Genomic DNA, 21,761 nt, shown 5'->3' on the forward strand with positions numbered 1-21,761 from the left:
ACTCGCCGCGCAGCCGCGAGCTCCTGTCCCGGCTGCTGCGCGCCGACCGCTCCGTCTTCTGCGCCCGCCGCGACGTGAGCCGCCGCTGTCGCCTGCGCCCCGGCCACTACCTGGTGGTGCCCAGCGCCTCCCGCGTCGGCGACGAGGCCGACTTCACGCTGCGCATTTTTTCTGAGCGCAGCCACACGGCGGTGTGAGCCGGGACCCCCAAACCCTGCCCCGGACGCCCAGTCACACACCCTCCGGGACCCCAGCCCGGCCCCGCCCCGAAGCCCTGACACCCCCCACCTGAGGGCCAGAGGCCGGAGGCCGGAGTCCCAAGACCCTGCCCGATTCCTTGAGACCTCTTACGCCCCACAGCCCAGCCGTGGGGTGACCAGCACCCCATCTCCCGTCTCACTTTGCAGGGAGATCGATGACGTGATCAGCGCTGACCTGCAGACCCTCATGGTGCGGCGGGGCGGGGCGGGGCCCGCGGGGCGGGAGGGCTCGGGGGCCGGGGCTGAACCTCTCCTCCTTCCTAGGTCCCCTCCAAGCCCCTGGAGCTGGAGTTGGTGCGGCTGTTTCTGGAACTGGCTGGGGAGGTGAGGGGCTCCTGGCCGGGCTCCCTCCCTTCCCCTGAGCGTCTCATTTTGCTTTAGTCCCTCCCTCTAGCTTCTTTTCTGGAAGTGGTCACAGCTCTTCCCTGCCTCAGGGCCTTGGCTCAGTCTGTCCCCCAGCCTGGACCTTCCCCCACTTCACACCCCTGCCAGCCTCAGCTCTCCTCTTCCCGTCATGCCCTTCTCCGCCCCTGTCTCTCGCCCCTGCGGGCCTGGTTCAGAGCGGTCAGTTCCTTGACTGGCTGTATGAGTGAATGGCCCTTTCCCTGCCTAGGAGGAAGAACTCAATGCCTGTCAGCTCCAGACCCTACTGAGTATTGCCCTGGAGCCAGGTGAGTTGGGGTGGGAGCTGTTGGCCAGGGGTTCTTGTGACCACAGCCGGACGCCTACACTGCCCTCCACGTGTGCTAATACACGGTGCTGCTGAGCCCCAGACCGCAGGAAAACTGGGCTCAGCTCGGCAGCATCCCCCGGCCCGGGCCCACACAGCCTCTTCCTCCGAGAGGCGGCGCTTGCAGCACTGCGATGCATACTGGGAATGGAAGAAAATCCCAGCCCTGCCGGCTGCGGCCGCCAAAGTCTTTCTGTGGCTCGTGTCTGTGAGAGGCCTACGCAGGGAGTTGTGTCCACCTTGCAAAGGGGGCCAGTGGGCAGCAAGTGCCGGGGATTTTGTTTTGCAGCCCGAGCCAACACTAGGAACCCCGGGGAGATCGGGCTCAGGACCTGTGAGCAGCTGCTGCAGTGTTTTGGGGTATGGTGCCTGGGGACTGGGCACGGGGAGGTTTGCCTTTCGGGGGATACTGACCTTAACCAGATGCCTCCGCCTGCAGCACGGGCAGAGCCTGGCCCTGCACCACTTCCAGCGGCTCTGGGGCCACCTGCTGATGTGGCAGGTAAGGCAGGGGCCGGGCAGGGCTGCCTGCTCCTGGGCATAGGCCCGAGGACAGGGGGGACTGGGCTGCGCTGTGCAGGCTTGGGGTGAGCTGGCTGCCCCTCAGTGGTCCCTTAGGGGTGATCACAGCTTCTGGTCTTAGGTTGGATTCCGGGCTCTGACCCATTCAGGCTGGGTGGTCCCAGGCACATCCCTTCCCCTCCATGGGACCTCAGTTTGGCTCCACATGGGTGGTCCATCCCCCGTGAGAGGGCCTCTCCATACTCCTAACCCCGAGAAGCCAGTACTTGGCAAGCCCTCCCTAAACCTCTGCAAATTGTCCTCCTCGCCTGTGACCTGCTGTCCGCCTCCCCTGCCCACCCCCCACCCCGTCCCCCGGCAGAGGAGGAAGCAGGTACAGGTGGCTAAGCTGCTGGCCCAGAGCAAAGAGCCAGATAGGAGGGTGCCGAGCTGGGAGCTGGGTCTGTGGCCTCCGAGGTCCCCTTCAGGTTCTTTAGGGTGCAGGGCATTGTTCAGGGCCCTTGGTGCTGGGCTACACTAACCCGCTCCTCCCGCCCAGGCCACATTTGACAAGTTTGATGAGGACACCTCTGGGACCATGAATTCCTATGAGCTGCGGCTGGCACTGAACGCTGCAGGTGTGGACAGGGCCCTCGGGGTGGTTGGGGGACAGGGCTTGGTCTCTCTCCTGTCCCATCTTCTGGGTCCCACCTGCCGGCCCGGCTGCAGCCATTCACAAGGCCTTTTCCCAGCAGGGCCCGGGTGGAATCCTCTAGGTGTGGACTGAGGGGTTCCCCAAGAAGGGAACTCTGGGCGCTGCTTCCTGGACAGCGTGGTGGAATGTTCTAGATTCCAGTGAGCTTGGGTTGGAATGGTCACTCTACTGACTTCCTACTGGCACAGAGCTCCCTCCGGTGGCCTGCAGCACTGTGAGGGTGGCCTGGGGAGCCTGTGGGGTGACATTGCCCAGCACCACATACGGCCCCAAGGGAAGGCAGGGTTGGTGGCAAACGTCTATAGTCCCAGCACTCTGCGAGGCTGAGGCAGGACTGAGTTCAAGGAGAACCTGGGCAACTTAGTGAAGACTTGTATCAAAATAAATGTTTAGGGGGAAAAATGGCTAGGGATGTAGCTCAGTGGGAAAGCTGTGGGCTCAATCCAGAGTACCACACACACAAAGGAGGCGGCACAGCTTCTGCGGCAGGGAGGGAGAGCCAGCCCGTTCACTGGGCGTGGAAGCACAAAACCATCAGCCAGCCCTGGAGAGAAGCAGCCTGAGAGAAGTGCGTTCCACCAGGTCTGGACCCAATGGCATCCTCTTGGGGACAGAGGAGGGGTGGGGTCAGCCAGCCCAAGGGCCCACCTGCCGTCTGACACGGTGCAGGAAAGCCATGGGGACTGGAGGCCAGGGGGACTGCGACCCAGTCAGAGAGGCCAAGGGAGGCCACAAGTGTAGGGGGTGGACAGGTTGAGCCTAAGTCAGGGAGGTGGCATTACAGAGAACACTGGGAGTTTTGCTGAGTCTCAGCAGAGACAGAAGCAGAGGTGGGAGGAAGCCAGGCATGGTAAGCACACCTGTAATACCCAGCACCTCTGGGAGGCTGAGGCAGGAGGATCTTTGCAAGTTCGAGACCAGCCTGGGCCACAAAGTGAGCTCAAGGCCAGCCTCTCAAAACCCTGTCTCAAAAAAAAAAAAAAAAAAAAAGGGCTGTTTGAAAATGGCTAGTTGAAAAAAAAAAAAAAAAAAAAAAAGGGCTGTGGATGTAGCTCACCATGAAGGCCTAGGTTCAATTCCTAGTACCACACACAAAGAAAAAACAAGTCAGCCTGGTGTGGTGATGCACACCTGTAATCCCAGCACTTGGGAGGCTGAGGCAGGAGGATCAGTGGGAGTTTGAGGCCAGCGTGAGCTACATGGTGAGTTAAAGGCTAATCGGAACTACATGTTAAGGCCTCGTATCAAACAACAACCCCCGCTAAGAAGTTGCCTCTGATATGGAGTATGACTGCCAAGATTGTTTTGCAACCCAGAAGTATTTCTGGTACCCAAGTGACACAGTCCTTAGGTACCAGGTACCACACACAAGCCCTCCATCTTCACATCCCTTGTGGGCCGGGGCTGTCATCGTCCCCACCTGACAGGACAGACAGCCTCAGAGAAGTGAAGGCAGTAGCCTGTGGCCACACGGCCAGGACCGGACCCAGGCTGCCTGCAGGGCTGGGGGACACAGCCCGTCTTGGGGTGCAGCGTGGAAGTGGGGCTCGGGGCTCCTCCCCTAGGCTTCCACCTGAACAACCAGCTGACCCAGGCCCTCACCAGCCGTTACCGGGACAGCCGGCTGCGTGTAGACTTCGAGCGCTTCGTGTCTTGCGCGGCCCAGCTCACCTGCATCTTCTGTGAGTGCCACCCCTGCGCAGCGGGCACGGGGCGGGGCTCCCGACGGGGTGGCGGGCGCTCACTGTCCCTCTCTGTGCAGGCCACTGCAGCCAGCACCTGCATGGGGGTGAGGGGGTCGTCTGCTTGACCCACAGACAGGTGAGCCGGGCTGGAGGGGCAGGGTGGCTTTGGCACCATTCGGGGACCCTGCCTCAAGCCTGCCTCTTCCTTCTCGAGCAGTGGACAGAGGTGGCCACCTTCTCCTAGGACGTTTAGGCCAGTGCCTGCTGCCCAGCCGACTCACTGACCGGCCGCCTCTCTGTGCTCCGCTCTCCCTGGGTCAGCAGCGGCACTTCCTGTGCTGCCGCCGCCTGCGTTAGTCCCTGCTCCATTTAGACCGGAGGGGCCCACGGCGCCTTTGATTTTACACAGGGCGGGAGTGGGGTCTCCGGGCTCACACGGGCTCCCGAGGCAGAGAATGGACGGCAGAGAAAGAGAGGACACTGTAGGGCTCCTTCTTAAAAATATTACATGTTTTATTATCCTGTCCCCAGAAGGGTGGTTTATCCAGAAACCGAGAAAAAAAATCAATCAGAATAAACTCAGAAGTGGGGAGGGGGAGGCAAAACCATCAACTACCAGGCAGCCAGGCCAGCAGCCCACCCCCACCTCAGGAGGTCCCGAGACCCTGCCCAACACACACGAGGACGACAACAGGAAGGGGCCGGGCGGGCAGTACATCAGCTATGTCTTCATTAGGAGAGCAAGAGGCGGCAGAGATATGTTGCTAGGTGAATATATATTTATATAATAAATCCGTAAGTTAATAAAGTAAATAGTAATCTTCTGAAAGTTTTTAATTTTTGTAGTTTTTTAAAATTTTTTTGTGGCTTTTTTGTTTTTGTTGTTGTTTTTTTGTATTTTTGTTGTTTTGTTTTGGTCCTTAGAAAATGAGACGGCAAGTCCAAACAAAGCAAGGCCAGGGCTGCCTGGGGCGAGGGCCCAACCTGCCTGCACACCTCCTCTGCGGCACTGGGGGTGCTGGGTGGTGCACCTCAGCTCCTGGCACTCACAGATGCCACCGCCAGGGAGGCGGGGGAAGGGAGCGGGTTGGCCCAGTGGGTAGCTCTGGCGCCCTCTGCTGGACCCCTCGCAGGGCAGGGTGGTTCCTGGACAAGGCACATGGGGCTTTGGCCTGGATGTGGGAGGCCTGGAAGGGACCTCAAGGGCAAAGGGAAGGACCCGGGTGGAGGGGCATCCCCAGGGCACAGAGGGGACTGCCTTCCTATGGGGATCCGCTGTCTCCACATAGGTAAAAAAAAAAAAACAACCACAATAACACATCATATATATTTACCAGACCAGGGGCATGAACCCCAAAAGTCTCCCTTCTCCTACCTGATGCAGGGACCTCCTGGCCAACCAACAAGAGAGAGGAGAGAGCCTGCCCCAGCCCCTCCCTGCCCACCCTCCCACCCCCAAAGGCCCGACAGAGAGTGCTTTGCATAGATACAGAGTCAGGGGAACAGGGAGCCGGGCCCCTCCGGGAGGCCTCGAGGAGGGTGTGGTGCGGTGGTGGGGGGGCCTCACAGGTCGCTCTCGCCATAGAGTGCCGTGGAGAAGGACTTGTAGTCCAGGGCGCCGGGCACGGCATCGGGGCCCTGGTAGGGCGCCATGCGGGCGATGCAGTACTCCGCCTGGTCGGGGGGCAGCTCTCTCCGCAGCTCCTCAGCCGTGATGAAGTTCTGGGGCAGCGAGGCAGGACTCTGAGCCATTCCCCACCCTGTGCCGACCTCCCAGCCCCCCGTACCAGCGTGGCCCAGGTTCCTGCTGCAGGGACCCTCCTGCCGACCTGGGGGCCCTCAGGGGTCCCGCTTACCTTGTCCCCGGCCAGCACCTTGAAGGAGGCGATGACCTGGTCGGCTGTGTCTGTGTCAGTGGTCTCCCTCGACATGAAGTCGATGAAGGCTTGGAAGGTCACGAGGCCACTGTGGTTGGGGTCAACCACACTCATGATGCGGTTGAACTCGGCGTCGCCCTGGGAGGGGATGGGCGCAGGGGACAGGCAGCACTTAGTGGGGGGTGGGCAGCCAGGTGAGGACTGCAGGACTCGGTCCCGGAGGAGAACTGCCAGGACAGCAGGCCACGTGGTCAGCCCAGGCCGAGCTTCACCGTGCGACTGCCCAGACCCTGGCTTGGAGCCGGCCCGCATCCTCCCCTCCCATGGTCTTGGGAAGTAGGGAGTTGGGGTCTACAGCCCCCAGCCCCAGGCTCACAAGTCAGCTCAGGAGGGTGGGGAAGAAAGAAAGAGAGAAAGAGAAAGAAAGGGGAGAGAGTGGGAGGACTGCCCCCCTCTCTCTGGAGGCTTCTTGGGCAGCGGGGGCTTGAGGAGTCATCGGAGGGACCCCAGCCCGCAGGTGCAGCGGAGGCAGCAGGCAAGGCCACACGCCGCTCTGGCGGGGGAGTGTCCCCGAGGACATGGAAGCTCGGAGGCGGCGAGGGGGCGGGAGGAGGCGAGGAGGAGGAGGAGGAGGAGGAGGAGGAGGAGGAGCAGTGGCAGGGGAGGCAGAGGCTGCATACCAGGCTGTATCCTGTGGAGATAAGCAGAGCCCTGAAGTCATCGGAGTCCATGCTGCCTGTCTGCTTCTGCTCCCAGGACGCAGGCATAGCAGAGGAGACCAGGCCCAGAGCAGGCAAGAGGGGCCGCCCAAGGACACAGCGGGCAGACAGGACAGTGGCAGGAGCAGGGAGACAGGAGGCCCCGAGAGACCAGGTAAGGGGAAGGTGTCCGAGAGACATGAGGGCCGGGAGGAGGCAAGAGAGCCGGTGAGATGGCACACACGATGGCAGGGGGTGGGATGGCGGAGGGAGGGAGAGAGAGAAGGAGAGAAAGAGAAGAGCAGTTAATGCCACGGTCCGCGGGGGCCCGGGGGTGCGCGTACCTGCCGGTCGTTTTCCACGTCGTAGCCCAGGCTGATGAGGCAGGCCTTGAACTCCTCGGGCCCCAGGGCCCCGCCATGATCCTGCCGGCCATCGAAGGCAGGTGCGCGGGGGTGGTGTGGAGAGCAGGCCGCAGAGGCGGGAGAGGGGCCAGGGCCACATGCAGAGGACGGGGAGGGGGACACACGGGGGAGGGAAACAGAGTTAGAGGCGACAAAGACGAGGAGATGGCCAGGGATGGGAGGGTCAGGAGGCGGTGCAGGCCCCTCACCCTGCCTCCACCTGGGGGCCTCCCTACCCTCTGGGCCAGCGCAGAAGGTAAGGGAATTCTCTCTTCCTTCAGGATTTGGGCGAAGAGGGGGCATCAGGGGGCCACCTGCTGGTGCAGGGCCAGCTGGTGGGAATGGAGCTATGCTCCGGCGTTCAGGCCCCTCCAAAGCAACTGCCACACCAACTTGCACTTCGAGAACACCTTGTGGGACCAGGTTCCCAGGCTCTCAGCAGCGGGCTGGCGCAAATGCAGCCCCAGAGAGCAGCTTGGAGACATCCTCCCCGCCCCCCTCTCCGGTGCACTAACACCCCCAGGGCTGGGGTCCTGCCGCCCACGGCGGGGGCTGAGGCTCAGTTGGCTGCTGGGAATGGACAGGCACGAAGACAGACGAGGGCGAGAGGGGCAGGGACAGTGGGGAGGGACGGCACTGGAGGCGAGGGAGCCGCTCACCTTGTCGAAGTGGTTGAAGGATGCCCGGAACTCTTGCATCTGCTCCTGGCTGATGCCCTTGGCGTCTCGGGTGAGGATCTGGTTCTCGACTTCATTGATGGTGCGGGCGATGGTGGTGAGCAGCTGCTCCCAGCCCACGCGGATGTGCTGTGGGAGGGAGGGGGTTTGACTGCGGGCTGCTGGCTTTGTTGTCCCGAGTGTGTGTGAATGCGTGTGTGTGTGTGCACGCGCACGTGCGCTGCGGGCTGGGTCAGGTCTCCCTAGGGGACTCTTCCCCAAGTGCCACCTCAGCCCCACACTCTCCTACAGACCTGCTTTGCACAGGGGACATGGGGCTGCAGCGCCTCCCTCTGCTCCTGCCAACCAGCAGGGCTCATCCACTCCCCGAGGAGACAGCACAAAGGCAGGGACACTGGACACTGTGCCAGGACCACATGGCAACGTTTTAGAGGCCCGCGATCGCTGTGCAAAGACAGGCTGGGCACAGAGGGGAGGACACACAACTCCCCGCTAGTTTGCGGCTTTTATGGGCCTGGACAGTAGGATGCTCTCCCGCTGAGTGTTTCCAGCTCCCCACAGAACTGCTCCTGAAATCCCTGACCCTTTAACCTTGTCTTGGCCGCACTGCCCGACCCAGCGCGGGACCTGGGCCTCAAGCAAGGCAGAAACTTCGAGGCCACCGGCGGGGTGGGGGTGGCAAAGGTGACCCCAGCAAGTGCTCGGAACTATGTCTGAAGACAGGCACTGTCGCAGTGATGGGAAAGCACAGCGTGGCTTTAACAACATGCAAGCAGCCTGGCCTCATCTTTCCAATCATTCAACAGTAGGGACACAGGTAACAGCAAACCTATTTCAAAGGGGGCGCCTGGGCGGGGCGGGGGCTGGGCTCACACCTCCATGGTGTAGTTGGTGTGCTTGTTGTCGAAGATGAGGGCCTCCTGGATGAGCTGGTGCTGCTGCTCCAGCAGGTCCAGGTTGGGCTTGTAGTCCACAATGCTGCGCTCGTACTGCTTCAGGTGGTTCAGCTGGTCCTCCAGGGTCCCGTTCATCTCGATGGAGATGCGCCCTATCTCCTGCAGGGGGAGGTGCACCACAGCCAGTGAGGCCTCATCCACAGGCTGGCCCTCCTGCTGCCCTCAACAGCCCCTCCTGGTCCCTTTCTCAGATGTAAAAGCAGCCACAGTGGGGACCTCTGTGCTGTACTTCACACACCTAACTTCACTGCTCCCCTGACCTCGCCAAGAGAGCCAGGCCCTGACCGCAGACAGGCAAACAGAGGCTCAAGGACAAGTTACGACAATTAGCGGCGCAGCCAGGATCTGAACACAGGCCTGGCTGGATTCAGAACCCATGGTTCCTGGCCATGGGGACCCCATGCCCTCCACTCTCACAGCCACACGCACCGCACCTTGAGGCTGGCTGCCAGGCACCTCCGGCCGCACGGGCTGGCTTCCAGCAAGGCTGCTCATAGCTGCCTGGCGCACAGCAAGTGCTCCACAAGGGGCAGCCAGAGCCACCCCCAGTAGCACGTCACACCCTCCTGGGGCTGTCATGCGGGCCGCGTGTGAGCTGCGCTGCTCGTAGCTCCCCGCGGCACGTAGATAGGCCCCACAGAATGAGGTACCCCCCTCTCCAGTTCTGAGAGCGGCGAACGGGGGTCAGAGGCTCCAGATCACCAGGACAGAGTGGAGGCTCAAGCTCACACCTGTCTGACCCTCAGCCAGCTTTCTCTGGCTAGCACAGCCAGTTTTACCCACATAACCCTGCAGACCCTTGGCAGTCTGCTGGGGCGCAGCCAGGAGGGGCCCCTCTCACCTCCATCTTGGTCTGGATCCAGGGCCCCACCACGTTGGCCTGGCTGGCGAACTGGCGGCGGAGGTGCTCATTGGACTGCTGCTTGCTCTGCTCCTCCATGAGCGCGTGGTCCCGCTTTGGCACCAGCTGCTGCACCTGCAGGGCCGCACAGCAGGAGCAGTGAGGGGGAGGGGGCCACCCCTGGCTGCAGGGCCCTCGCCCTCTGGAAAAGCCCATCCCACCTTCTCCCACTTGGAGTTGATGATCTGGGGGGTGACGGTGGTGTAGGGGTTGCTGCCTGACAGCTTGATGTGGTTGCTCTCAGCGATCCTTTGGGCCTCTTTGTGGATGGCCAGGATGGCCTCGCGCTCCCTGTCAGCATCCGGCAGGGTCGACTTGAACTGGTCGTGTGCTGAGATCAGGCCCTGGGGGATGAGAAGGAGTGAGGGGGAGCCCGGCCCTCAAGGGGCCACCCGGGGGAGCGGCGGGGCAGGGCGGACCTCGATCTCCTCGATGGTGTGCACAATGAACATGTCCTGGAGGTCCTCCATGGCGCTCTCCATCCAGTTGTTGAAAGGGGCGGCCCGCTTGGCGTACTCCAGGTGCAGCTGGTCGATGGTCTCCAGCTGCTTCTCTGTTTTCTGGAGGCGGGCAGGGGCAGCAAAAGGAAAGCAGGTCGGCTGGTGAGTGAGTCAGATCCCGGGAGGCAGCCAGGAGCCCGTGCATGCGGCCTCTGTCCCCCCTCCTCACCGTACCGAGGGCAGCAGGGAAGCAGGCCTGCTCCTTACCTCCAGGGCTTCCCTGCGACTGTGGGTCAGATTGCCCAGGGTGTCCCACTGGTCACAGATCTTCTGGCACCGGGTGTTGACATTGTGAGAGTCGTAGTAATCCAGCTCGCTGTGGGACGGTGCACAGTGTGAGACCCAGCAGGGCCGTGCCTGGTCCCTCCGCCCCAGGGTAGAGGCCATATAGCAAGGTGGCAGTAACCGACCTTGCCTCTGCTGTGGGCTGCGGCATCATCGGGGCAGGAGGAACAGACGTAGGGGGCGTCTCCTACTGCTCACCCACCTCACTCTGCTGCTGCTCACTGACCAGCAATGGGGTCTGGGGTTCGGCCCTTCCACCAGGTCTGGTAGCCAGGCTGCCCTTTGTGGGTTTTTTTTTGTACCAGGAATCGCACTCAGGACCTTGTGCTTGCTTGTGCCGCTGAGCCATATCCTTGGCCTTGCCTTTCGGTTTTAAAGGACATCTAGCAGTGTAGAAGCTACACCAATGCGCCAGACTCCCTAGGCTGGGGATGCAGCTCCTAGGATTTTTGACTCTTTTGACCCAGGCCAAGTGCCTTCCCTGCTCTGGACACCTCAGTTTTCCCATAGGGGGAATGGAAATAAAGTTATTGCAGGGATCCAATTAATTAATGCGTGAGAAGTCCTCAGAGCAGACTCTGGCAACTAGCAAGTAAAAGCAGCAATAGCTATTAAAGGTTTAGTTTACGTCAGCAGCGTATTAACACAATACATATAACTACCTTGTGATCTCATTCTAAGCCATCAGTAATTACTTAAGAACAAAAGTGAGTTGACTTTAAAAAGCAAGTATGTATTCACAGTGGCTGCCCCTCCTTTTGAGGGGTTTGGTTTTCCAGTTTCTGTTACCTGTAGCCCAAAAATATTTCTCTTGACTCAAGAAAGACTGCACTCCATTAACCTTTCTAAGAGTATACTGTTGTAATTGCACTAGTTCATTACCAATACTGTTACTCTCTTACTGTGCCTGGCATATAAGACACAGGGTTTAGCACTGTCTGTGCTGTCAGGCACGCACTGGGGTCTCGAACTGCACCCCTGCAGCTGAGGGAGACTAAGAACCCGACTATCATTTGAGTGACTGTGGCTGGGTCAAGAGCTCTGCTGGCTCTGACCCCAAAATTCTCCCCGTCCCACTACCGCCTGCTGGCCTCAGCCTCAGGACCTCTGCCTGCTGGGGTCCAAGCACTTGGCTATTCTTGGTAGGAGGCTCCGAGGCAGCTGGGGCCAGGCTGGGACCTCAGGTGCTCGGTGAGGAACACCTCTGAGAGGACAAGGTAAGCCATTCACAGCCGGGCGGGCAGGACGTGGTGGCTGAACAGACAAGTGCTGGGAGAGGGCGCACGGCCACACTCCCCGGGGTCGATCCTGTTGCCACCACTCCCCAAGGCCCGGGGCCTCTCTGCGCCCGTCTCCCGTGACTTCACTCTGGCTGCGCTGGGGATTAAGTGAGCTGGTGTACGCGGCGCTCTGAGCACTGTGAGGGCTCCCTGTCACCACTCATCAGCACTCAGTGGACCGGTCCCAGGCTCGTCCTCCAGTCCCTAGGCCTCTCTGACTCAGCCTTAGGAGAGGGCAGCACCCAAACAGCACGCCTCCTGCCTCCACAGTTCCCGTCCTGGAAGCTGCTCTGGGACCGCCTCGGCGGCTGGTGCGCAATCCGTAGCAGGTCCGAGCAGGCCGGCCCAGCATCCACTCCGAGTCTTCTCCCCACAAGCTTCCACCCCCATGGCCCTGCACCGAAGGCCTTGCTCTCCTAGGTGTGGACATGTGGGACCCCCAGGGGTGTTTCACGGTGCCAAATAGGGGTGCTGTGGTTCCTAGCACTGCGGGGGCGGGGGGGGGCCCATAGTCCTCTGCTTCTGGTGAGCAAGAAGGGACCCTAAAGCAGCCAGGCGGTGGGGGAGGAGGGTCAGGGGAGAAACCACCCTCGGCCACGAGCCCCCTCGTCTCAGGGCTGCACTGCCCTTGCAGGAACAGCTGTTTTGGGGATGACTGCGGTGGGGTGGGGCATCTGTGTAAAGGGCAGTTCCAGCCAAGGATCCTATTTTTGAGCAGACCGCTATTTTGGGAGCCCTGCTGCCCCTCCAGGGCCTTTGGATTTTCCATGAAGTAATGGCCTAGGCCTCCTACTCCCTGGGCCCTCCTGCTCCTGGCGGCCGCCCTGGTGGAATAAGGCCTCATTCACTGGCTCCAGGGGCTCAGTGTACTAATTGTATGCACAGTTTATCTGACTGGGGTGGGGAAGGGAGGGGAAGGATGGGGCTGCTTGGAAGCACACACAATAAGTGTATTCTGAGCAAGAAGGAAGGGGCGGGGCACAACAATGGGGGCACTGTGCAGCCCTGTTCCCTCAGGGAGGAGCGGCTGCGAGCCGGGAAGGGTAGGCAGCCCCCACGTGGGGCTGGGAGCCAGCGGTGCAGCAACAGGGGAAGGGCAAGTGGAGCCCCAGACACCCCTAAAACCTGAGGGCTTGGGACAAGAGGCCGGAGACTTCCCTCTCTAGGTCCTTTATTTTCCTTACCCCAGGCTGAGACAGGCAGGGCCAAAGGCCTCACCCTATAAGGCCTCCCTGGGCCCCCAGTATCTGGAAGGCATGAAGAGAGAGGGTTTGGGGATCTCACTCTAGGCCTCCAGGCAGGCCGGACCTTGGAGGGGTGCTGGAAGCGGGCACAAGTCCACACGTACTTAAGCTCCTGGGCAATGGCCGCAATCTGCTCCACACGGTCCTGGTGCGCAGCCAGGTCACTCTCGAAGGCCTCATGCTTGCGGATAAGAGCCTTGATGTCCGACAGGGTGGCTGTTTCATAGTCCCGGTGCTTCAGCATGGCTTCTTTCCCTGTGTGTGGTGGGGGCAGAGAGGCACAGGCACATGGGCAACAGCAGAGCGGCTATGGGACAGGAAAGGTGTGCATGCGTGTGTGCCCCATCAGGAGGAGGCAAGATGGATGCAGACTCTATTATCTTTCCTTGCTGAGGATGGTGCTATGAAGACTAGAAACTTCCAGAGCCTTCTTATCACCTACAGCTGTATCTCTATGCTCCACTGTGTCCTGGATAGACCTAGGAGACACCTTGGAGTTTGTGGACCTGAGACAAATATCCCAACTTAGCCCACACATTCTAAATTTAGTGTCCGTTACTGGTAAGAGACTGTAAGAAGGATGGTGGTACTACGTATGGCCAGAAAGCTAAATACCCACTTCCGGAGGTCTGTGACCCAGAGAAGGCCTTGGGCTTGCAGCCACACCCCAGCAGCACAAGGCAGATGGGGCAGCCCTGAGTCTGGGTTCTTCCAGGAGCCTGGCCCTGTGCCTGCCTGCTCTGGCTCTTCGAAGCTAAGTTCCAGGTGGTGGTCCTATCACATCTCTGCCACCCCCAACTGTCCTGTGGCTTTCTGCACTCTGTAGGGTGGGGCCCACCATCAGGCCCTTTGAAGGCAGGGAGGAATGCTGTTATTAGTCCTGGAGCCTGGCTAATTACACACCCCAGAACAAAAGCTCAAGCCAGCCTGGCAAGTTAAGGGACTGCAGGGAACTCAGGGAAAATACCAGCCTGGGAAAGTGGTCAGGACCCCTAGCTCTTACAGGGGCCCTGCTTCAGGTGTGCCCCTCAAACTCCCCTGGAGTCGCAGCTCAGGGATCCCCTCAGCTTTGTCCTAGAGCCCCAGACAAACAAATGTCCACCCAATGTAGTGACCAGGAGCCCTGCGTCTTACCCTCCACCTGTACAATGAGTTGACAGCAGCACCTGCACGGCACTGGGCTATTCTGTTCAGGGAGGTGATGTTCAAGAATGGAGGGCATGGAGCCAGCCAGTACTGTCCTCAACTCAGCCACCCTGTCTCATCCGTCCCGAAACTACCCACAGGCCCAGAACAAGGCCTGGCACTGGAGACAAGGGGGTGCCGCCTGGGAGACGACTCCACAGCCCGGCCGCCCCTGCCCTGCAGCAGGAGGCTTAGCCACAAAGGCAAGCTTGCAGCTCCGTCTCCAAACTGCTTTCTCCCGAGGGTGGGAACCAGAAATAGCAGGTTAGTCCTCTGCCTCTGTGGAGTTTCAGCAGGAGCTGGCCAGGGCGCCCGGGATGAGTGGGGAGCAGGCCAAGAGGGAAGAAAGGGGCTTGTTGTATATTTCTGTCCCCAAGCATTCTTACTCAGTCTCTCTGAGAAGCATTCACATGAAGCCTCACCCCTGCAGGCTGTGGGCGATGGCCCAAGCAAGCCCTGAAGCCCCCACTTAGGGCTCAAGAGGTGGCCCTAACTGGGTCCCAGCAGGGCTCAGGAGCCTTGAAGCCGGTGCGTCCTCAGTTTTCTGCAATTGGTGGTTCAGAGGATGGGCTTCAGGTCGAGGGAAGGCGAGCGGGCAGCCTGCGTGGGTCTGGGCTGACGCAGGACCAGGGCTGGATGCCAAAGTGCCTGCAGGGGGCTGGGGGTGGGTGCCCGCCAGGCAAGGTGGGGCAGGTGAGAGGAGGCTGCTGAACCAGTTGAGCCCTGGCTGAGACTGAGCTGCCTGCCTTTTAAAGGCCCCCGGTGAATGCCACCCGACAGGCAGCTCCAGGGAAGGGGCTGTCCAGTGGGCCATCACACTCACCCGCTTGGCCTCAGTGAAATCTTCCCAGGGCCTCCTGGAGCCCTAGGTAGGCACTGAGGGGCCTCTGCAGAGGGCCACCCACAGGGGTGATGCCACAGCCACCAAGGAGGGACGAGATGCAGCACAGGAGCCATCCTGGTCTGAGGGACACAGGCACTGAATAATCTGTATCACCCAGGGGCCCTCCGACAAGAGCAGTGCCAGGAACTGCTGGCTTAAGCACTCCCCGTGCAGGAGCTGCAGCTGCTTGGGACGCTACCGTACACGGGGAGGTGGTTCCGGGGATGTTTGTTGAGTGAACAAATGAGCTAAGTGTCAAAGCCCAAATGGCATCCCAGCTAACACACTCACGGGCACTGGCTCTGTGAGCCACCGGACAGGGGCCTGCATCCCCCTGCACCTCATCGCTTGTCTCTCTCAGTCTTCCCTGGTGAGAAGGGATTAGGTTTGCTCTGGGTCTGGCCGTGGCTGCTGGAGCTAACACGAGGGGAGCACAAGCTGGGCTGCGGCCAGGACCCGGGGTGAGGTGCGCCTGGGCCTGGGCCTTGTGCAGGTTGCTCAGCTCAGCATCTGGCCAGCACTGGGGCTGCCTGTTCACACAGCTGGTGCCTGAGGCTCAGTGAGGATCTCAGGGAGCTGGGGGTGGGAGATGAGAAATCACACAGAGCAGGAAAGGAAGCGTGACACAGCAGGGCTGCGTGGCAAGAGGGCTAAGGGGCAACTGGGAAGGAGGCGGTCACAAGCCAGACGGGCCCTGTGGAGGACTTCTTTTTCACGGTGCTGGAGATTGAACCCTGGGCCTCCACTGCACCATACCTCCCGCTCTTCTGCTTTCCCAGGCACAGGCAGTTTCCTGAAGGCTCTCAGGCCCCTGGGATCTGGAATCTCAACCATGGCGTGGGTCCCAACTGAGAGCCAGGGACGTGATGGAATTCTACATCTCGAGCCAGAGGGACAGGCAGCTGCTGGGCTGCCGAGAAACAGGAGGTGACACTGCGCTCTGAGAAGCCGTCCTGCGGTGGCCAGGGCCCTGGGAAGGAGGCTGTGGGCTGGGTGGGAAGTGAGACGCTCACAGGGTGTCTGGCAGTCACGAAGCAGCCTATGGGTGGGCAGCGGAGGCAGAAGGTGGCTCTCTGGCCTGGCCCTTAGTAAGTGAGCTGGAGAACACAGACCCATTCAGCACCGGCTCCTCCGCGTGAAGCCCACAGCCACAAGTGTGGGGGCGGGAAGGCGGACTGAACAGGGACCCGGGGAGGAGGGCAGCATGGGGCTTGGCTGTGTTCCAGGATAATGTCAACAATGACCCAGCAAGCAGTCCCTATAAGTAACCACGGAGGCCAGAGCAGACAGGGCACTAAGGTGGATATGGGCACCAAGTATACCTTATTCAGCATGTCTGACACACAGGAAAGGGACTGATAAATACAGCCTTCGTGCAGAGGTTTTGCGCGTGCACGTGCATGGGTCTGACAGCAGAGAGGAGAGCGTCCTCCCGAGGGAGCAGGAGGCCCATACCGTCAGTCCAGGCCTCATGGATGGAAGCCTTCTGCCGGAACTTCTCTGCCAGGTGGTCGAGCCGCTCCAGCCTGCGTATCTCATTCAGCAGCCACTCCTCGTAGCCCTTCTCGGCCTGCTCCAGGTGCTGCCAGCCATTGTTGATGTCCTACGAGGATGGGAGAGGGCAGCACTACCACCAGGTCCTGTCTCTTACTTTGCTGCATCTGTGTGTCTAGACAGGCCGCACACGCTGCATCAATCTTTCAGTTTAACTGAGGGAATCTGTAAACCAGTGGATGAACGATTGGGAGGATGCCACAGATAAGGCTATGCGAGTTGCAGGGGACTATTCAGGGGACACTGCCCCTCCCCTGGTAAAGGGTCTCAAGTATGTGCTGATCCTGGAGGCTCAGCAGACCAGGAGTCCAGATTCGTGGGAGGTCTAGAAAACTCTGGGTATGAAACCTAGAGAACAGGGGTGGGGGAAGGTGGCAGTGTGAGGCACACCCTCATCCACACAGAGGGTTGTGCGTTTTGATTAAGACAAATGATGCTGGCCACACAGCAAGCCTGAGGCTATTCTAGAGCCACTGCAGCCCCGGGAAGCTGCTCCTTAGCTCTCTGGAGCCCTGCTGGGCACTCACCGAGACCATTCTGCCCTCAGAGGGCATGAAGGCTGGCCGATTGCTGAGGCGCAGCTTGGTCTGTAGTGTGTTGAAGTTGATCTCCAGCTGGCACTTCTCTTGCACCTTGGGTGGCTTGTGCACACGCCGGTAGTCACGGAAGTCCTCCAGCTTCTGCTGCATCTCCTGGATGGTTCTTTGGGGCACACGGTCCTCCAGCCAGGGGATGGTGCGGCGGATCCACTCCAGGAGCTGTGGGCCCACAAGAGGCTGTGGTTCCTTTGCAGGGGGTGGACAGAGCACCGAAGGGCTGCCCCTCCCAGCTTATGGGCCAAGGGATATCTCGACCTTCAAGGGCCCTATCTTTAGGGGTATTCCCAGTCCAACTTCATGACTCCCACTGGGATCCCATAACTGTGTGACATACACTCCCAGCCCCAGCCCCTGCTCCACTCACTGGCTACTTCCTGTCTGTGCTTTGCTCTCGCGTCCTCTTTTCTCAGACCTAAGTGGCTAGGCTCAACTCAAATGCCCCCACCTCAGAAGCTCCCATGATTCCTAGCAGCTGGCTTTACCAAACTCAGTTCTGAGCGTCACACTGCCTGACCCAATGACCATGTAACCGCCACAGGGCAGGGGTCGCACTGGCCCCACAAAAGTCAGGTATGGCCAATGTGGATACAAGGCCTGGGATATAAAAACTAGAAAACTAAGAAAGTAACATAAATTCTTAAAAATTGCTCTGATCTTTGATGGAGTGAGGGAGGGTACGAACAAGCAAGCAGATTGGACAATGGAACATCCCAGAAGAGTGAAGCCAACAAGTTTTTAGTACAGACATGCCCAGAGAATGGCTTCCCAAATACCAACCCTGGTAACACGAGAACACCAAGGACACAGGTATCTGTATAGTATGTACGTTTGGTTTTTTTCAGTACCAAGGATTGAACCTAGGGGTGTTTCACCACTGAGAATATACCCCTAGCCCTTTTAAAAAATTTTTTTTTCAGGGCTGGGGATATAGTTCAGCAGCACAAGTGCCTGCCCAGCAAGTGCGAGGTCCTGGGTCTTGAGTTCGATCCCCAGTACCCCCTGCAAAAAAAAATTTTTTTTTTCAGTCTGGGCTTGCACCTGTGATCTTCCTGCCCCAGCCTCTCAAGTAGCTAGAATGACAGACATGCAATACCATGCCTCAGTACTGCATGGTATCCTGGTATACACTACTAATGGCATTTTCTTGGCCATGGCTGGGCCTGAAGAATATAAGCTTTCTGCCTTGCCCTGGCGTTAGGAATGACAGCTGCAGCAGAGTGGCTTTGCTTTTGTGTGTTTGGTGCTGGTGATGGGATAGAATCCAGGGCCTTGCACACGTACATACTAGCCAAGTACTGCACCACTGGACTATACCCCTAGCCTCAAGGGGTATAGTGCTCTATATTTGCCCTCTTTTGTAAAAGGTGTTTTCTTTTCTTTTTTTTTTTTTTTTGATATAGGATCTCACTATGTAGCCCAGGCTGGCCTCAAACTCGAGGCAATCCTCCTGCCTCAGTAATCCTTACTGAGATTACAGGAATGCGCCACCATGCCTGGCTTGTGAAAGATTTTTAACTGCACGAAATAGAGTTGGCAACTCTAGATTGGGTGTTAAATGCTTCTCAAATTTTCTTTGTTTATGATCTCAAAGCCTGGGGCCATTGGTTCTAGAATAGTCGGTGGTGGCTGAGCATCTCTCGGAAGGAACCAAAACTCAGAACCCAGGAGCCAGCTGGCATAGTGACCACCTGTCTGAGCCTCTACTGTTAAAGCCAACCCAGGTCACATCCTGACTCAGTCACACTTTCTTCTCGAAAGGCCTAGAACCTCATGACCTTTCTAGATCTTGCTGCCATATCTGCTTTCTCCCTACAAGTGTCTCAAGGACCTTTTGCCATGGGTAATAAGAGGCGACCTTGTCTTTCAGCTCTCCTCTGGCCACAGGGGCAGGGGCGGGGCATACTCACGTCGCTGGCCAGCCGCTCATAATCTTCCATCAGGTGTTCATTCTCCTGGTTGACAGCCAGCACCTTGCAGATCCGGTTGGCAGCAGTCTCAGCCTGGGGGAAATGCACACAGTCAGCGCTGCTGTGGCTGCTGACCCTCCCTCTGGACAGGCACGTCCTCTGAAAGCAGTTTGTCCACAGCCCCCACAGAACTCCAAGGAGGGAGAGGAGAGGAAACGCAGCTCCAGCAAGATGGCCTTGAGTGGCCGAAACCTAACAGGCCTTGTCGACCTCCTTAGTTTACTGTAAAACACCGTGTAGCCAGGGAGCTGGCCCCTAGGGGCACTGAGTAGGGTTGGAAAGCCCTCCCACTACTGAGGACAGTCCTTCAGGGGCCCATACGGAGGACGGCGGACGAGCTTGTGTCCCACCTCAATCCTGGAAGGGGCTTCCCTATGGTGGGGAGGTGGCTGGGGGCCTCAGAGCTGGACTGCTGTGCTCTGGAGGAGCCTGGTGGTCAGCACAGGCAGGCAGAGCACACTCAGACCCTTCCTTCTCCTGCCCTCAGAGGTGGGAGTCACCAGGAGCTCCTGGGGGCAGAGGTCCGAGTCCAAGGGGTCAGAGGGAAGCCAGGGAATTATCCCCTGGCCCTGAACTACAGAAGCATGTGCTGCCTTGTCCTGCTGGGGAAGCAGACAAGGTGCAGCAGGAAGGGGGGTGCACACAGGGAGGAGAGACCAGGTACCTTTCAGGAAGCACAGAAAGGGTCCGAGAGGAGTTGAAACAGCAACAGGACAGGAACAGAAATAGAGGAGGGTCTACAGAGCGCCGGGGAGGAAAACAGAGAGGCCTGGCGATGGCTCTGGGCCAGGCTGGCTGCAGGTACCACCCCCCGCCTCTCCCATCCACACACCGCACAGGGACAGGCGGGGAGGGGGGGCCACCAAGGCTGGCATGGGTGCGTGGGCACAGGCACACACAGCTCACAGCGTTACGCAGGGCGCACACCCAGGGCGCCAGGAAGCATTCCTGAGTGCGTTCACAAGGGCCCTGGCCAGGACAGCAGCCCCAGCTCGGTGCAGGAAGCACAACCTGGGGTGCGGCTGACAAGGTTGGCAGAGGGGTCAATTTCCTGACCCTCGCCTGGGCAGAAACACCCGGGGCCCCAAGCTCACATCCGTGCTGCTGCCCACTGGAGGACCTTGTTTTCACTGCATCTGGGTGTTCAGGCTTAGGAACATTTGGATGGTGAGCAGAGGAGGAACGAATGCATTCATGACTAGAAACAGCCACCAGGAGAGAAGGGCACGTTTGGTGCGAGGCCTGGGCTCACCCTGTGTGTAGGAAGCCCCCAGAGCACTCTTTACAGAGTTCAGATGAGTCTGTGGGGACAGGACTATAGCAACCAAAAGCGCCCCACAGCTATCCTGAGAGGAGGGCGCAAAAGCAGAAAAGGCTGGTTTCTTCAGATAGGGTCTCACCATGTAATCCAGGCTGGCCTTGAACCCACCATGGGGCCCAGGCTGCCTTGAACTCGAGCTGATCCTCAGCTGGGATGACAGGTGTGCGCCACCATGCCTGGTGGCGATGGCTGAAGCAGCCTTAACCCTGCACTCTCTTACGGCCAAGTTCCCTGCAGGCTGGCCTTGACGTCCTCCCTCATAAAAAGGGCCAGGGTAGCTGTGGGGCCAGCTGCCTTAAAGCCCCTCAGCGCTCCGACCTGAGTTTGCTCGCTAGCAACTGCTCTACACTCCCTAGGCCCTTCCTTCACCACCACACTGGGGTTTAGCTCTCAGCACAAGGGGAATCCTGAGAAGAAAAAGCAACCTGGTGAGAGCAATGTGGCAGGAAGGGAGGCCCACTGGGGAGTCCAACAGCAAACACACAGTTAGTTGGGGTTCACTGGGAGGAGTCTTCCAGCACTGCCCATCCTGCACCCCCGAGTTCCCCCCACTGCGCTCATCAACAGCACTCTTCAAGCACAGGCTGCGGTCACATGCTGGGTGGGTGACGGGGCTGCACCTGTCCACGTGTTCGGCGGGCTGAGCAGCAGCAATGCACAGGCCCGTCTCAGGCCCTCTGCTGGCGGGAGCTCATCTCACCCCCGGAGCATCCTATGTGAGCAGTGTGATTCCTAGGGGGATCTGCGCTGAAGTGACCAAGAGGTGGCAGAATAGGGCCAGGCCAGTCTGACCACGGTGCTGCCTCTGATAGAGGTGGGGGAATCTAAGCAAGTGGCCTACAGACAACAGCAGACTTCAGTGTCTTCTCTTTTCCGTGGGCCTAACCAGGTCCACCCTCCCTGGGCACATAGGGACTGTCAGGGGACCTGGGCATGTGATGTCCTTAGAGGGTGCCACGGTGAGTAAGTGTTCAGGAAACAAGCACTGGCTCCACCTCCCCGTCCACTCGCCTAGTGCCAACACACAAGTCAGCAGGAGCACACGGCTGCCCAAGACACTTTAGAGACCAGGAGGGAAGACGGGTTCCCGGGCTTCCCGCAGATGAAAGCCTGAAAGGAGCCATGGGGGTAGCCTGAGGTCAGCCAGGCTTAGGGAGAGTCGCCTGCTACGTGCTGGCAGCAGGGCTTCTGGGGGAGGAGGGGCTGCAGTGGTCCCTGGTAAGAGGGCACAACACACACGGGCCATGGTAAGACGAGGCAAGACGGCCAAGGGGTCAAATCTCAACTAGGACACTGGGCTTCTGTTTCCTTGTCTGAGCGTCTGGGACAACACCGCCCACTCACAGGGCAGGCTCCTTAAATGAAGGCAGAACATCCATGGGCCCTCGCACAGCTCCAGCTCTGGCCAAGCAACAGCAAGATGGAGGCCCTGCGGTCACGGGAAGCCTGCCTGGGTGGTCCTGCCAGGGCACCAGTCACACATGGACAGACGGCAGTGATGTGAGGTGACAGGTGACAGAGGGCAAGTACGCAGCCGCA

At 59.5% G+C, this 21,761-nt stretch overlaps 2 protein-coding genes across 5 annotated transcripts in view; one reads left to right on the forward strand and one right to left on the reverse strand.

The window, feature by feature from the left end:
* Positions 1-5,195, forward strand: part of Capn12 (calpain 12) — a 10,373-nt gene extending 5,178 nt beyond the window's left edge. For both annotated transcript variants that reach the window (XM_005399839.1, XM_005399840.1), the window contains 10 exons: positions 1-193; positions 408-450; positions 525-584; positions 874-931; positions 1,280-1,350; positions 1,430-1,492; positions 2,051-2,129; positions 3,772-3,888; positions 3,969-4,027; positions 4,109-5,195. The exon at positions 1-193 ends at the window's left edge or, in 1 of these variants, runs on beyond it. In XM_005399839.1, coding sequence (XP_005399896.1) covers positions 1-193; positions 408-450; positions 525-584; positions 874-931; positions 1,280-1,350; positions 1,430-1,492; positions 2,051-2,129; positions 3,772-3,888; positions 3,969-4,027; positions 4,109-4,135 — 770 coding nt within the window. In that variant the 3' untranslated portion in view covers positions 4,136-5,195. The remainder of the gene's footprint in view (positions 194-407; positions 451-524; positions 585-873; positions 932-1,279; positions 1,351-1,429; positions 1,493-2,050; positions 2,130-3,771; positions 3,889-3,968; positions 4,028-4,108) is intronic.
* Actn4 (actinin, alpha 4) overlaps positions 4,381-21,761 on the reverse strand; it is a 71,287-nt gene continuing 53,906 nt past the window's right edge. For 2 of the 3 annotated variants that reach the window (XM_013522442.1, XM_005399834.2), the window contains exons 9-22: positions 18,842-18,934; positions 16,863-17,093; positions 16,237-16,384; positions 12,818-12,968; positions 10,112-10,220; positions 9,824-9,964; positions 9,566-9,748; positions 9,345-9,479; positions 8,423-8,602; positions 7,530-7,676; positions 6,811-6,891; positions 6,449-6,514; positions 5,748-5,906; positions 4,381-5,613 (exon numbers count right to left, since the gene is read on the reverse strand). In XM_013522442.1, the coding sequence (XP_013377896.1) occupies positions 5,455-5,613; positions 5,748-5,906; positions 6,449-6,514; positions 6,811-6,891; positions 7,530-7,676; positions 8,423-8,602; positions 9,345-9,479; positions 9,566-9,748; positions 9,824-9,964; positions 10,112-10,220; positions 12,818-12,968; positions 16,237-16,384; positions 16,863-17,093; positions 18,842-18,934 (1,983 nt within the window). In that variant the 3' untranslated portion in view covers positions 4,381-5,454. The remainder of the gene's footprint in view (positions 5,614-5,747; positions 5,907-6,448; positions 6,515-6,810; positions 6,892-7,529; positions 7,677-8,422; positions 8,603-9,344; positions 9,480-9,565; positions 9,749-9,823; positions 9,965-10,111; positions 10,221-12,817; positions 12,969-16,236; positions 16,385-16,862; positions 17,094-18,841; positions 18,935-21,761) is intronic. The other variant, XM_005399835.2, reaches the window with a different exon arrangement.

This window comes from Chinchilla lanigera, unplaced genomic scaffold (genome assembly GCF_000276665.1).
Source record: "Chinchilla lanigera isolate Chin_1 unplaced genomic scaffold, ChiLan1.0 scaffold00067, whole genome shotgun sequence".
NCBI lineage: Eukaryota > Metazoa > Chordata > Mammalia > Rodentia > Chinchillidae > Chinchilla > Chinchilla lanigera.